The 14,547-nt window shown below is 43.9% G+C and overlaps 2 protein-coding genes and 1 pseudogene across 3 annotated transcripts; 1 reads left to right on the forward strand and 2 right to left on the reverse strand.

Moving 5' to 3' along the window:
* Window positions 1–521: 521 nt before the first annotated feature.
* Window positions 522–4,935, forward strand: LOC100285382 (uncharacterized). Its single transcript, NM_001158275.1, is given in 12 exon segments — window positions 522–918; window positions 1,126–1,208; window positions 1,301–1,493; window positions 1,611–1,749; window positions 2,290–2,455; window positions 2,563–2,729; window positions 2,830–3,003; window positions 3,093–3,188; window positions 3,263–3,403; window positions 3,502–3,821; window positions 4,010–4,277; window positions 4,400–4,935. Coding segments are annotated over 12 exon segments (2,130 nt in total). The 5' UTR covers window positions 522–814; the 3' UTR covers window positions 4,679–4,935.
* Window positions 4,936–7,001: 2,066 nt separating this feature from the next.
* LOC100276014 (uncharacterized) lies at window positions 7,002–9,289 on the reverse strand. Of its 2 annotated transcripts, none has more exons than XM_035964112.1 (6): window positions 9,022–9,289; window positions 8,829–8,938; window positions 7,934–8,010; window positions 7,576–7,620; window positions 7,384–7,481; window positions 7,002–7,270 (listed from the first exon to the last, which is right to left on the reverse strand). In XM_035964112.1, exons 3-6 carry the CDS (start codon window positions 7,985–7,987, stop codon window positions 7,198–7,200), a joined length of 270 nt encoding a protein of 89 aa, XP_035820005.1. In that variant the 5' UTR covers window positions 7,988–8,010; window positions 8,829–8,938; window positions 9,022–9,289; the 3' UTR covers window positions 7,002–7,197. The 2 variants fall into 2 exon arrangements, with proteins under 2 accessions (XP_035820005.1, XP_008660514.1); XM_008662292.4 differs by having other exon boundaries at window positions 7,003–7,270; window positions 8,833–8,938.
* On the reverse strand, window positions 9,252–12,276 carry LOC103644966 (uncharacterized; annotated as a pseudogene).
* Window positions 12,277–14,547: the final 2,271 nt, after the last annotated feature.

The raw sequence follows: 14,547 nt of genomic DNA on the forward strand, positions 1-14,547 counted from the left end.
ATTCTCTAGACAGTGACCAGAGCACATAGGAGAAAACAAGCACATGGAGGGGATTAGCAAAACGGCGCGAGGAAGCTTGCTGGGTCCTTCTCCTGGTATCCTCTTCCCCCAGACAGCTGACCTAGAGCTGGACCTGGCAGTATGGCTCTGCCCTCCCAGGGCAACTGAGCCAAAATTTAGTATTTTCCCTCTTGTTTTTTTTCTGTTCTTTTTTTAACTGAACAATACACTGGTAAATAAACTAGCTGTGACACTTGCTGCAGCAGTTACAGGATCAGGAGCCTACAGGTCACACACCACACTGGAACCCCTCTTGTGCCTTTTTGCTTTCCGTGTGCTCAGCTCACTCAGCATCCAGCAAGCCTCCCCTGGACAGTTCTTGAGCAATGCATATTTTTCAGGGTAACTTTTTTGCTTTAAACGTTTTTTTTTTTGTACCAAGATTTCTTTTGTGAATTGGCAGCGGTGCCCCTCCTCCGCCACTGCCTATATATGTGCCCTCAAACCCGCTCCATTGCTCTGTAGCTCTTCCCTCTGCTGCTCTCTCTGAGCCTGGCCCTTGCCCTCCTCTCCCTCCGGGAACCAGCCCTGCTCTCTATGCTCCTCTTCCATTCATAGCCTCGGCCTTCGTCTTCCTCCATGGATCCGCGCTAAATGCATTGCGAGGTTCCAAACTGGTAGCACTTCTCCCTGCTCCATCTGCCGCAAGATGTAAGCACGGCCTCACGCCCTCACTTGACACTCCGACTGGCCATCCAGAATATACCTTCAGATCTTCCTGTCTGCGAAAAGCGACGCCCTTTTGGCCCGGGCAATGGAGGAGAGCTTCGTGCCCTTGCGGGGCATCAAGGACGACCTCCACGGGAGGCTCGCCTGCTACAAGCAGGACTGGACCGGAGGGTTCCGTGCCGGTATCAGGTATGAACTGAAGGATACTCCAATCTTTCCTCGTAATCTTGCATTGTGCTGTCTAGGATTAGGAATTCGGTATCACCATGGTGCCAAAATCTCGAAACTGACTGCGGCGGAGGTAGTTAGTCCTAGTCCTTTTGTTTGTTGTTGTTCTGAAGTTTGTTCTTGCCTCGCGCAAGATCTTGAAAAGGAGTGGTTTTTGGGGTGTTTCAGGATCCTGGCGCCTACCACTTACATATTCTTCGCGTCCGCGATACCGGTGATATCGTTCGGGGAGCAATTGGAGAGGAACACTGGTAAATGGAGGGGGTGGGTTCAAATTTAAGTACTCGGTGGTGTTAGTTTCGGTGCAGTGCGTGAGGAGAGGAGCTTATTTGTACTTGTGCAGATGGAGTCCTCACAGCAGTGCAGACGTTGGCGTCCACTGCCCTGTGCGGCATAATCCACTCCATTGTAGGAGGGCAGCCCCTGCTGATCCTGGGAGTTGCCGAACCGACGGTACTCATGTACACATTCATGTTCAACTTTGCCAAGGACAGGCCCGACCTCGGACGGAATCTGTTCCTGGCCTGGACCGGTTGGTAGGTCATCTGTGCTGGGCTGACTGAGAAATTCATTGAAGATTGGTTTGGTACAATGATGGCATTGTTTGAATTGGTTCCTTTTCTTCTTGTTGTTGTTGTCATGTTTGCGTGCAGGGTTTGTGTGTGGACTGCTATCCTGCTCTTCTTGCTGGCCATACTAGGCGCGTGCTCCATCATCAACCGGTTCACCCGCATCGCTGGCGAGCTGTTCGGGCTTCTGATTGCTATGCTCTTCATGCAGCAGGCTATCAAGGTTGGTGATAACTGCAGGCCTTTTGAACCCGTTGCTGCTTTCCAGGCTTGGAATGAAACCCTGTGCTGATGCAGAAACCTTTTTTTAAGGCGTGCTGCTGCTGCTGGACCATAGAGCTTTATACCAAACTCCAGTTGCCTTGCCTCTCGAAATTGTGTAGTACTCCAGTCAATCTGAATGCTACTAACTAGTGGAGAATCTAGTAGGTTGCTCAAAGGCATGTGCAAGTGCTGGAAAAAAAAGCACATGGAAGCCAATGGAGATGTCTCTAGCTTCTGTTTTTTTTTGTGCCATTGGTCACTAGTGCAACCAAATATTTCAGTGTCCTCAGTTTCGAACAAAAGAAAAGAAAAGGTAGATAAAATCAAGAAGGCTTGTTTATAAAAATAAACGGTGTTTTCCTGCAAAAAGGTTTGTCAAAATATATATTTTTTTAAAAAAAAAACTACCATAAATTCATGTGTACTGAAGTAATTTGCAAGCTGACTTCTCTGTGGCCATCTGGATGTGCGAGCTCACCAATATGTGTGATGGTCGCAGGGACTTGTCGACGAGTTCCGCGTTCCTGAGAGGGAAAACACAAAGGCACTAGAGTTTGTTCCATCATGGCGGTTCGCCAATGGGATGTTCGCAATTGTCTTGTCGTTTGGCCTTTTACTCACTGCCCTCAGGAGCAGGAAGGCACGATCATGGCGCTATGGGACAGGTATCCATCCGAAAATTGTTCTTGTCCTGCAGATGCTGCTATGAGAACCATAATACTATATACTTAGTCCAGTAGCAAATTTCTGATGATACTACTCCTCTACCTAGGTTGGCTGCGTGGCTTCATCGCTGACTATGGTGTTCCACTGATGGTGCTAGTGTGGACTGGAGTGTCTTACATACCTTATGGAAATGTACCAAAAGGAATTCCGCGGCGCCTTTTTAGCCCTAATCCATGGTCCCCTGGCGCATACGACAATTGGACAGTCGTCAAGGTATTCCAACACTCTCAAAAAGATTCTAAACGTTAAGAGTTATTCATGTGAAACACCACTGCATATTGATTAAGTTCTTTGACATCGATCAAATGGGCAGGACATGACACAGGTTCCACTCCTCTATATCCTTGGTGCATTCATACCAGCAACGATGATCGCTGTTCTCTACTACTTCGATCACAGCGTTGCGTCTCAGCTTGCTCAGCAGAAAGAGTTCAACTTGAGGAAGCCTCCATCCTTCCACTACGATTTGCTTCTCTTAGGTTTCCTGGTATGCCCAGACGTGCACAAATTTTCAGTACCAAATTTTGGTGTTTTTCTATACATTTCGATAAATAACAACAATGTTTTGAACTATAGACGTTAATGTGTGGCCTTATTGGTATCCCTCCATCAAATGGTGTCATTCCACAATCACCCATGCATACGAAGAGTTTGGCTACTCTCAAGCACCAGGTGAGTCATGAAATACTTGAAAATACCATGTGAACATCTGATTTCTCACTCACATGGCAAACATTTCTGTTCAGATCCTTCGTAACCGGCTAGTAGCCACCGCACGGAAGGGCATGAGCCAGAATGCAAGCCTGAGCCAACTGTATGGCAGCATGCAGGATGCTTATCAGCAGATGCAGACACCACTGGTTTATCAGCAACAGTCTGTCAGAAGAGTACATGTTCTATTACCCAAAACTTAGTACTTCAAAACACTTTATTCAGACAATTTGTTTACATAACATTTTCTATACTTTTTTTTAAAAAAAAACAGGGCTTAAATGAGCTCAAGGACTCAACAGTCCAGCTAGCTTCGAGTATGGGTAACATTGATGCACCAGTTGATGAGACAGTCTTTGACATAGAGAAAGAAATTGATGATCTGCTGCCCATCGAGGTCAAGGAGCAGCGTTTGAGCAACCTTCTACAGGCTTCGATGGTGGTGGGCTGTGTCGCTGCTATGCCCCTGCTCAAGAAGATCCCTACGTCTGTCCTCTGGGGCTATTTTGCCTTCATGGCCATTGAGAGCTTGCCTGGTAACCAGTTTTGGGAGAGGATCTTGCTCCTCTTCACTGCTCCCAGCAGAAGATACAAGTAAGTTTATTTCATCTCAAAAGATCAGTTTGGTTTTGGCGCATCTAATTCTGTTTTTTGCATATCCACAAACTGTGCAAAGGCATGATCCAATGGATTCAGGAAATAATATATTATGCTAGATACTGTTAATTTAGCTGCTTTGGAAGACTGAAATTCTTACCAATGTACTGTTAAATAATTCCCAGGGTGCTTGAAGAGTACCACACGACGTTCGTCGAGACAGTGCCATTCAAGACAATAGCCATGTTCACAGTGTTCCAGACAGCTTACCTGTTGGTCTGCTTTGGAATCACATGGATTCCAATAGCCGGAGTTCTTTTCCCTCTCATGATCATGCTCCTGGTTCCAGTCAGGCAGTACATCCTCCCTAAGCTCTTCAAAGGTGCACATCTAACTGACCTGGATGCAGCTGAATACGAGGAATCACCAGCTATACCATTCAGCCTTGCTGCGGTAAGCTCAGAAATACATCATCTATCCTGGAAAAAATACATGAGTCTTGCTCATCAACATGGTATTTTGGATTTATTTAGTCATCTTGCATTTCCCTGAAACTCAAATCTTATGTATTTCAGCAAGACATCGATGTCGCATTGGGACGCAGCCAGAGTGCAGAAATCCTAGACGACATGGTCACGAGAAGCCGGGGTGAGATCAAACGCCTGAACAGCCCGAAGATCACCAGCTCAGGTGGCACGCCTGTGGCAGAACTGAAAGGCATCCGCAGCCCATCCATTTCTGAAAAAGCATACAGCCCTCGTCTCACTGAGCTCCAGCATGAGCGCAGCCCTCTGGGAGGGAGAAGCAGGCCTAGGACGCCATCCAAGTTGGGTGAAGGCTCGGCACCAAAGTGAATAAAGCAATGATGCATTGCTTAAGCTATGCAACTACTGGGTTACTGGCCATCAATTATATAAGTGATTTTAAAGTGGTTTCAGTGTTAGTATCCAAGATGTCCTCTGATGAGATTACTACTATTCATGTGTATCTCTAGCCTCTTTTTCTTTCTTTCTCTTCTTTTGTGTTCTCCTGATTAAAGGAGTGCTATACCTGTAATCTCTGAACTAGCAGAAATATTAGAGTAACTACTCGAAAAATCCTGTCGCTAACATATTATCATTCTTCGATTGTTTTAATATGTACATGAAATTGGTGGGAAATTATGCGCATGCATTTCCATTGAACTCAAGCATGCATCCGGATTCTGGAATACTCTAGTGCTTATTCTATTGACGTTGGTGCTGGAGCATGGAATCATTTTTTGCTTCAAAAATGTATACTGAACGTGTGATTCAATAACCAATTCAGTGAACTGAAAGTTCAGAAACGGATTCAGAAAAACAAGGATAAGGTCAGAAATGACTGATTCAGACATGATGCTAAAAGTTCCCAACATCATAAAAGTTTTTGACTTGAGAGTTGCGCATGCGAAAAACAAGGATAAGGTCAGAAATGACTGATTCAGATAGAAAGATGATTGCACAGGGAGATACCAATCGTGTGGAGTCTTCCACTCTACGTATCTGCAAGAGGAATTCCATGCTGACTCCGGCAGTAATTTGCTAGGCACCACCACAAGCTGTAAGACATGGTATGATTGTATAGGAGACCTGCATGGCCAAATGGTTCTTCTCAATGTCATGAATGCCAAGTACATCTGCTGAATACAGCCTTGAAATCGTACTTGCTCATGCTACTATAGAGGGAAAGGCTCCTTGTGGTGGGAACAACTGCAACACATGCCTGCAGTAGGTAGAAAGTGTAGAAACTTGAGGGTGGCACCCAAGCACAGCACAGCTACAATCCATCCTTCTCTCTACTGCAGCCATGATTCCAGCTTTAGAAGAAACCCCCTGCATTGGCCCTGAAGCGTTGACCTGCTGAAGCCAACATGTCATAGCCCCACCATGAAATTCCCTCAGGATGCAGGCTCACCTCATTGCAGCAGGCTAAACGACACGCCCCTTGTCGGCAATTATGGCCGTCCGTCTTCCTTTCCCGGATCGACAATTTTCCTCGAGAGCCCGTGCGCTAGGACTGGTGATGGGAGTAGCTGATACAGGCGATGAAACTGTGCTGAAAGATGAAAGGAGTGGCCTCAGCAGAAGGATCTGGTGAATGATGCGAGGGCTCACGAGAAAGTAGCGGCTGGAATTCAAAGGCGTGGCGGCAAAAGGCGGGAGGATCTTCAGGTCCAGGTCCATGGATGACTCCTGGATGAAAAAACAAAATGCGAATTGAGATCAGCTCCAGGAACTGTGTGTTGTTTGCTCCCCGTCATTTGACCTGCAGACAGCAAGTAGTGTGCCATGCTCTGACACGCAATTCCTGAAATGGCCCCCAGTAACCCAGGCCACATCTCATTCCATCTACTCCAGTCACAGCCATTGAACTCTTCAGCATCCCCATCAGTTCCTTTCGTGCGTCCCTCCATCTGTTCTGGTCTCGCTTTTTTCCGGATTCTAAAGAGCAATGTGACAATTCCATAGGGATGTAGATTGCGCCAGTCAAAAGCTTGAGACATCAGATCCGTGCACACACATCATCCAAGCGTCTGCAGATGTGACCATGAATTATTGGGACGCAATGTGTTATTAGCTCCACTGGAACTTGGACAGGTTTTCCTGAGAGAACGAACGGCTGAAACACTCCTGACATCTGCAGAACTGGACAACACTTCAACGAAAGAATGATGAAGGCAACTGCTCCCTTCAGTATTAATTAAGCACACTGCTAGCACTTACTTCTGCCAGGATAAGGAGACACTTTCTAAGATTGCGAAGCTTTAGCTGTAGAAACTGCCCCCATGCTGCAGATCATCAGGTGGGATCCCCCAAAAAACAAAATACTTCTGGTGATCAAAAATTAAAAACCATTGCCACAAATATGATCAGAGTGCACTTCTGGAAATCATGGCTGTGGTTCAGACACACAGACGGCACCGAGAAGCATGGTAAAACTCAACAATTATTAGAGTTTATGTATGATTCCTCTCATGAAAGCTGTGGAGTCATGAAAACATCAACAGCAAAAAGCCTCAAACGAAAAGGGTACTATCCATAACCACTGGGGAAGAGTTCAAAGGCACCGAATATTTCTGTCTCCTGGCTATGAGTAGGATTACATTTATACGGTATCCAAAATGATTTGTAGTCAGCATTTATTGGACAGATGCACAAAAGAAAAGACAGCCAAACTCTTGGTTACTGAAAATCATTGCTGCAATAGCTCGAGTACTCAGCAATCCGAAGGAAAAAACATTTGCAGGTCCTTGTACAATAGAACCGGAATCATTCAAAGGCAAGAAAGTAAATTATTTTTACTATTATTCATACAGCACGACACACTGTAAGTCCAGTTTCAACTTCTGTTTTTAACCTGAAAACTTGCGTCCTGTAATCTTCTCGGACTCATATAGAATATGATTGATAAGGCCCCTTGCAGCACTGCACAGCAGGAAACAATTTCATAAGGTATGCTCCAACCATGATAAATTACTGGAAGATAAGACGGTAAAATTGAAAACAAAAGTAAAAATTTACACAGGGCAGTCACTTACTCGTCCTTCATTTTCTGTATCTTCTCTGGATCAGTTTCATGCATGTTTTTCTTGAATTGTTGTCTCACCATGGCGACTAAAAGTTCTGTATTGTGTTTCTGGTTTACAAAAGGCTGGTTCAGTCTATTATTAAAAAAATCACAACTTCATGGTGGAGAGCAATGGTAAATTTTCAGATAAAAATATGCATACCTGATGGCCAATATACTTCGCCCTCCGTAAGCATTCACGATATAACTACATCATGAAAAAGGAGAGAACAATAAATGGAAAAAAAATGTTTTTTCTCCAGCATCGACTATGATTTTGTTTTGTTTCATTCATGACAATTTTTAATAAAAGTAACAAAAAACTAGGCTACAGGGTGCATATTAGATGTGTCTTCTGGAAAAGCTGAAGCTAGAATTTAGGGTAACTGATGCAAATGAATGAAGCCTGATGACTGACTATTCATTAACAGTACAACAGTACAAGTTGATTTGAAAGTTGGCCGTGACCCATAATACAAGGAGACCACAGCAAAAAGCAAAAGGTGCAAAAGAAACGTTACCCTGAGCACATTATCAGCAAGTTCTGGAGGCAATGCTTTCTGGAGTGAAGGCATCTCCTTTAATGTTGTGGTAATAACTGAAAAGGTATAAGAAATCGCTTTCATCAATAATATGCACATAGACAATAGATTAGAACAAGATACCAACATAATAATAAAATGTGGCCAGAAAACTTCAGTGCAATGATGTTTAAATTGCGCCAGTAAAGCGGTAAAAATACATGTTTTTTTTGCAGGAAGTGGTAAAACATATTACAAGAAGATGACAGGAAAGAATATAAAACTCACCAGTTGACGTACAAATAAAACTTATTTATCAACAAATTGAAAGAACTAGGCCCAAAATATGATAGTTCCAAGAGATAGCAGAGGACCCATCCAACCAACACATGGGCCTTCTGTGCCGCTCTATTGATGAATGCAAGTAAATTGCAACATCTCAACATCCATGAAGTCACCTAGGCCTCATCAAGTCAGGCAACTACTGAACCAAAAATAAGCAGCTAGCATGACTATTGAACAAAAAAAAGGAAAATCTCAAGTATGCAGGAGAGCTGTGCATCAAAAGCACAACAGAGTCCCCCCAACCCCCAACGCAGAACGGGACCTCGTTGGTCCGACCGGCTCGCCCAACTATGCAGCACGGATACGGCATTTTTCTAAACATTTCCGATATGTAGATACGTTTTATATTTTTTAAAATACATAATTAATAATAAATATTAAAATAAAATAAAAAAGCTGCAAGCAAATTTATCTTGCACATTAAGTCGCCTGTTGTCTCCAATCTACCAATCCCCATGTCCACATCTTCCAAATATCAACAGACAACAGTAGTCAGCAGATCAATACTTCAGCACGCAGCAAGAGGAAGCGAGGAAAGCAAGCTAGCTACCTACCGTCTCCGCCTGGCGCCTAGACGTGGCGGTGCGTGCCTGCGTAGGCTCCTTGCGGGGCGGCGACTCGTCGCCGGCGAGCGCTCCAGCTGTGGCTCCGGCGCGCTAGCTGCGGCCACGAGCACGATAAGGCGTCCGTCTACCTCCGGCAGCAACAGACTTGACCAGGCGATTGGATTCGGGGCGACGCACCCAAGCGATGGGATGGAGTGCAAGCCGCCGCCCGCTCCTCTGGCTCCAATAATGTGAAGGAGGCCAGCAGCCCAGGAGGGAGCGCCCGCGGGCCTCCGGGCGTCTAGGCAGCTGGCGACTCTGCGACCGGCGTAGTGGCGGCTGGAGCTAGAGGGAGGCGTAGTGGCGGCTGGAGATTGTGGGAGGACTGGCGACTCTACGTCGGGACGGAACGTGACCTGATGGGCCGCCTATTCGCTGTAGTAACTGGGCCGCGCAGATCCGCCTCTGAACGTGGACCTACGAGTATTATAATAGAACTAGGTAAATACCGTACGTTGCAACGAGAAAAAATAGTGCAATAATTACATATGTGACCATGTTATGTTGTTAATCAATATTATGGTGCCTCTAGAATTTTATAGAGACAATTAGTTGTAACCTTAAAGGTTGGGAATTGTTGATGTTCTTGATTCTAACTGCGCTCCATACTTGCTTGCCGGATTCATCTGTGGCTTGAATCTTGGATGTGAGGAGAAAATGACATGTTGATAGAAAGTCAATAACAAAGCAATGTCTTAAGGTACCAATGCCAATTAGCACAAGACGAAATGGTAAAATAGTCAGACAGTATGATTTTGATGAACACAGACAAATCAATAAAATTATCTCTAAAAAGATTGCGGGGCATTTCAACCACACAACTACACCATTTAATTAGATGAAGTCTTATAAATAATATGTACCTCTCGTCTTCGGGGTCGTGTGCAGGCATGGTGAGGGCCATGGCCGGAGCGAAGATTGGGGCGTGGTGCGACGGCATAGGCTTCTTCTTCGGGAATAGGGGCAAAGAAATATTGTAGACGTCACGTTTAATATATACAGTTGGAGCTTGGAGGATCTAAAAAGTACCTAACCTGAATATCTATAAAAGAAGCCTCATGATATTGATCTCAACTTTACTTACTGATATGATAACCAAGAGTAAGATAGGTGGTTGTAAAAAAGAGTGCAGCCAAGTCTTACTAAATTCTCCACAAAAAGTAGAAAGAAAATCCTATTAGGCTACCAAAGAGAAGGCTGGTACAAAAAAGACCGCAGTTGGCACAGAGAACCACTGAAGAAGAGTATAAACACCAACACAATCAACACAATGAAGTAATAGAAAAGATGACTAAAAGAGTAGAGAAGTCAAAAAAACATTGATTATAGTAACTACAGTATTCAAATTCATTACCATGGCTACTGAAGAAAAAGATGTATAAGACGATGGAGCTTGAGCTTCCATAACACCCAGAGTATCACCATGATAGGAACCATTTAGAACAAGTACCTAGAAAGGAATCATTAAGAATATATTAGAATGCACAAAATGAGCATTTACAGTTAATTACACAATATTTATATTAATTTGTCCCCTGTAAATACTAAATTACATATGAAATATAATAAATGAGATAAACACAGGGCTATGGTGATCAACCAAGGTTGATGGTGGTGAAGAATAAACATAAAACATTCTCTGACTATGAATTGTTTAGTAGTTCAGTCAATGATTAAGCAACGAAGACAAAGGATGTTTAGTATGGCCATAACATACCTTCAACTTAATGTTTCTTTCATTTCTTGTACTATTTTCACTACTGGCCATAATTCCATGATCAAGAGAAAATTTACGAAATGCAATCTTCAGAGCAATTTCAATTGTAGTGGATCCATTGTCTGAATAATAGACTCGAGAAGCCCAACATGAGAAAAAGGGCACACTTCCAAAAGATAATTATGCACCGTTGGTGTGTGTACTCTATCTGAGCACGATAGATGTGTTCATGTTTAAGATATCAATGTTAGGTATAAGTATTTTTTTCTGGTATCTTAAGCTGGCTAGATGCATGGGGATCTGAACAGCACAGACACTGAAGGTTTCTCTAGAGAACCAACTTGACTCCTCAAATAGTTAAACTACAGGGCTAATGAGAATTTGGTCGATCTAGTTTAATTTTACTTTTTTTTGCAATCATATAGGCAGCGATGTGTTCATCAATTCATTTTGATCCCACCGATGCTAGCTTTCATGGCGAATAAATAAATTAGGCTCAGTTACAAGTGTAGGTAGCAATATACAATTATCAAGTGACATTGCCAATATATGTAATGCCTGTAGTATTCCTATAGTAACCAACAAAGTATCAAAGAGCTAGCATCCTATTATTGGAAGGAGTGAAGAAATAAAGTAAAAGCAAAATAGAAAAGAAAGGTAGCTTTTAAAATACATAATAGAATTATGCAAATTAGTTACAGCTAGATATATACACTTCATTTGATTATCTCGCGTTAACTGTCGCTGGCTTATTTATAAATGTCCACCCAATATCTGATGACCAAACTCCATTATTGTAAACTTATTGTATTTGCACATTTTTGCTATTTTAGAGTTATCAGTTTATCGTTGAGTTCTAAAATTTTGACCATTGGATTTGTATATCAGTCACTTAAGCCACTTAATTTTAACCATCTGTTCATTTGGACCAACAGTTAATGCTCCACCATTGCCCGCTAATGTCTGGCTAGCTAGCATTCTTGGCCTAGTGCATGTCTGTAACTATGAACTACACATGCACTTCGTAGTTATGAAATCAGATTCAAATGATGAACTATCAAACAAAATACTGACAGCGCGAAGACAAGGATAACTGAATAGAGCAATCAAATTGATGAAAATGTTTCAAGCGACAGATAGAAATATGTGTCAATAAACTACACGGTAGGCTATAGTGCTATACTAACCTGCTCTTGGTTGCCCTCCAGCCGGCACTGAACCAACAGGTGAAGACCAGCTGCCGCTGCCCTTCGCGGGTCGCTCCTCCGAGCACCTGGTACACAACAGTGTGGTGCTTGAGGGCGTCGGTCCAGAGGGAGCTCTCTTGACAGTGAGCCTGACCGCGTAGACAGCAGAAGCAGCAACCAGAGAAGGCAGACGTGTCACCAAGCCGTATCCGTATTGCATCAGCGCCAATTCAGCAAAGAAGAAGGCCATGTCCTCCATCTGCATTCCACAAGACCAGAGAAAATGTAAGCTCACAAAAGCCTGATGAATTATGATTGGTTTACGACAACCATAAAAGAAGAAATTTATTTACCTCTTTCTCAACTTTGTTGCCCAAGGTTGCTACCTTCAGAAAATGAACAAAAAACATGTATACTATAGGAACAGTTAAGTCCCACTCCAGCCTATTCAGAATTCCCTTCTCCATCGAAAGAATCTGCTCCCTACTGTATGCATTGATATAAGAATGAAATCATTCACCTAAAAACACACATGAATGAGTTTAGAGAAACTTTAAAAATAGCACCGGGAACATAGAGCAGTCGAGCTAGTCAACTAACTGGATGGAGCTTCACTTTGTCATCTAAGGACACACATACTCAAGTGATGGAAGATTGAATTTCTAATTTTGGCTTCGAAATAAGTTCAGTAAAAGAGTAATTTAGTAATGTGTTCACTTTATGTTACCGACGCAAATCGCCAAAAAATAGCATAATTGGTCTTACTCCAAGGATTCCGCGACCGCGCCAACTGTCAACTAACCAGTACGAAGATTAAACAGCAACGAACAGTCTTAAGGTATAAGAACATTTCATAGGCACATTTCACAAACAAATCACAAGGCACATAGAGAAGGTGGAAGAATATACCTCCTGAAGGGCGGCGCGCACAACATCATCGATGTCGTCCTCTTCCTTGGCGGGCTCACCGGCAGTGCCCCAGACGAGGCGTGGCGACGCGGTGGTGGCGAAGTAGTCGTTGTCGTCCTCGACGTCCGCCCATGACTTGGTGGTAAGTGGTGCGGGAGCCCAGAACTGCTTCTTCTGCGGTGGCTCTTGCCGCTGCGCGGCCCCCTCGCCGTCCTCCTCCCGGCTGCCTTGCCTTTGCCGCCCTTCTTCTTCTTCTTGAGGGACTCGAGCGCCGCGAACACGTTGCCGGTGTTCAGCTTCTATGTACTATCAGGTATATACAGGACATGTGCTAATGTTGATGATTAATATATTCAACTGGTTATGTGGACAAAAAATGCAACTACAGTATATCACAACAAGCCAACAGAACGACAACACATCTACTATTGTTAGTTCATCTAGGCACAGGGAACGACGTGCTTGGTCACAGAAGTAGCAATCACGACGCACCACAAGCATCTGCAAACTATTGACACCAGATCTCTCCTAACACGGTTCAAAATGCCACACACGCAGCCCAGCCAGCACACCAGGTTGCTAATCACCAAGGCCTGAGATACTAAGTCCCAGACAAACTCGAAGCAGGGATCAGAAGGAAGAAATAAAAAAAGTCGACGGCAAGCAATCCATCACCAACAACCCCTAACATGGTAGATTCATCGTAAAGAAAGCATCGAGCGGATGAAAACTCGCAAGGGAACGTACCGAATTGAACCCACTCGGTGGGCGATCGGATCCGGAGATGGAGCCTAGCGGGGGAGCCTCCTTGTGGTGGGCGGAACTTGCATCCTTCTAGGTTTGGAATAGGCCGGCGGCGCCGACGACAAGAGGTTTGGTGATAGCTCTGGCCTGTAGGTGTCGCAACCGCGAGAAAGGGATGGAGGGCGAGGACGGGTGGCACGGGTCGACGTGCGTGGGGAGGGGGCGCGAAGCGGGGGCATGGCGTACACCTGTGGGCTTAGGGTTTACCGCGCTGGTGACGGCTGCGGGGATGGGGCGGGCGCTGCTACGAGATTGGCGGGAGGGCGAGGGCGGAGGCATGGTGAAGCCAAGTGGTGGACGCCCACGGTACCAACATATGGTGTAGTAGAGATTAAAACAAAACTTCATCTACATCTTCGTGCATAAGAGACAAAAAGAACTAAAAGATAGTTCGAGTCCTATGCCATTTACACTATAGATATGATTTGCAGCCAGATAATTCGAGTCCTACCTCATTTGTAGCTTCTGTGAAAGATAAAACACCAATGGTAACATGTTAACTGAAAACTGATGTTATACTTGAAGATTCAGTGGTTTGTTATGAGGAGACAAAAGATCTAGTAGAAGAAGATGCAAGGAAGCAAGGGTAGGTTGACCTCGGTGTCTACAAGTGATTGTTTTGTGAACAGCAGTGCGCTATACAATAGAATGATCAAAGTATTTTAGTCTTGTGTGATCCATTATTTATACATTGATATGCAAAGATACTAATTGATTTTTTTTGGAATATTATGTATTTCTGCTAATACACTTTTGCAACTATTGTTTTTACAAATTGATTTTTTTGTTCTTAGCTAATGGAAATAAGCAATTATGGTAGACATTAATAATAAGAGCATTTCAGAAGTTGAAAACAGCAATACTAAAAAACAGAACTCATCATATACAAAGGAATCATTGTGAGACATGAACATGCTTACCTAGAAGAATCCAGTTAGTCCTTCTGATAGATCCTTGGCCAGCCCCTCTATCACCTCACGAAACCTGCTCATGTTCCTTGATTCTCTCGATGCCTTCCAACTCCAGCTACTAATAGCACATGAGGCA

The sequence above is a fragment of the Zea mays genome, chromosome 1 (genome assembly GCF_902167145.1).
Source record: "Zea mays cultivar B73 chromosome 1, Zm-B73-REFERENCE-NAM-5.0, whole genome shotgun sequence".
Taxonomy (NCBI): domain Eukaryota; kingdom Viridiplantae; phylum Streptophyta; class Magnoliopsida; order Poales; family Poaceae; genus Zea; species Zea mays.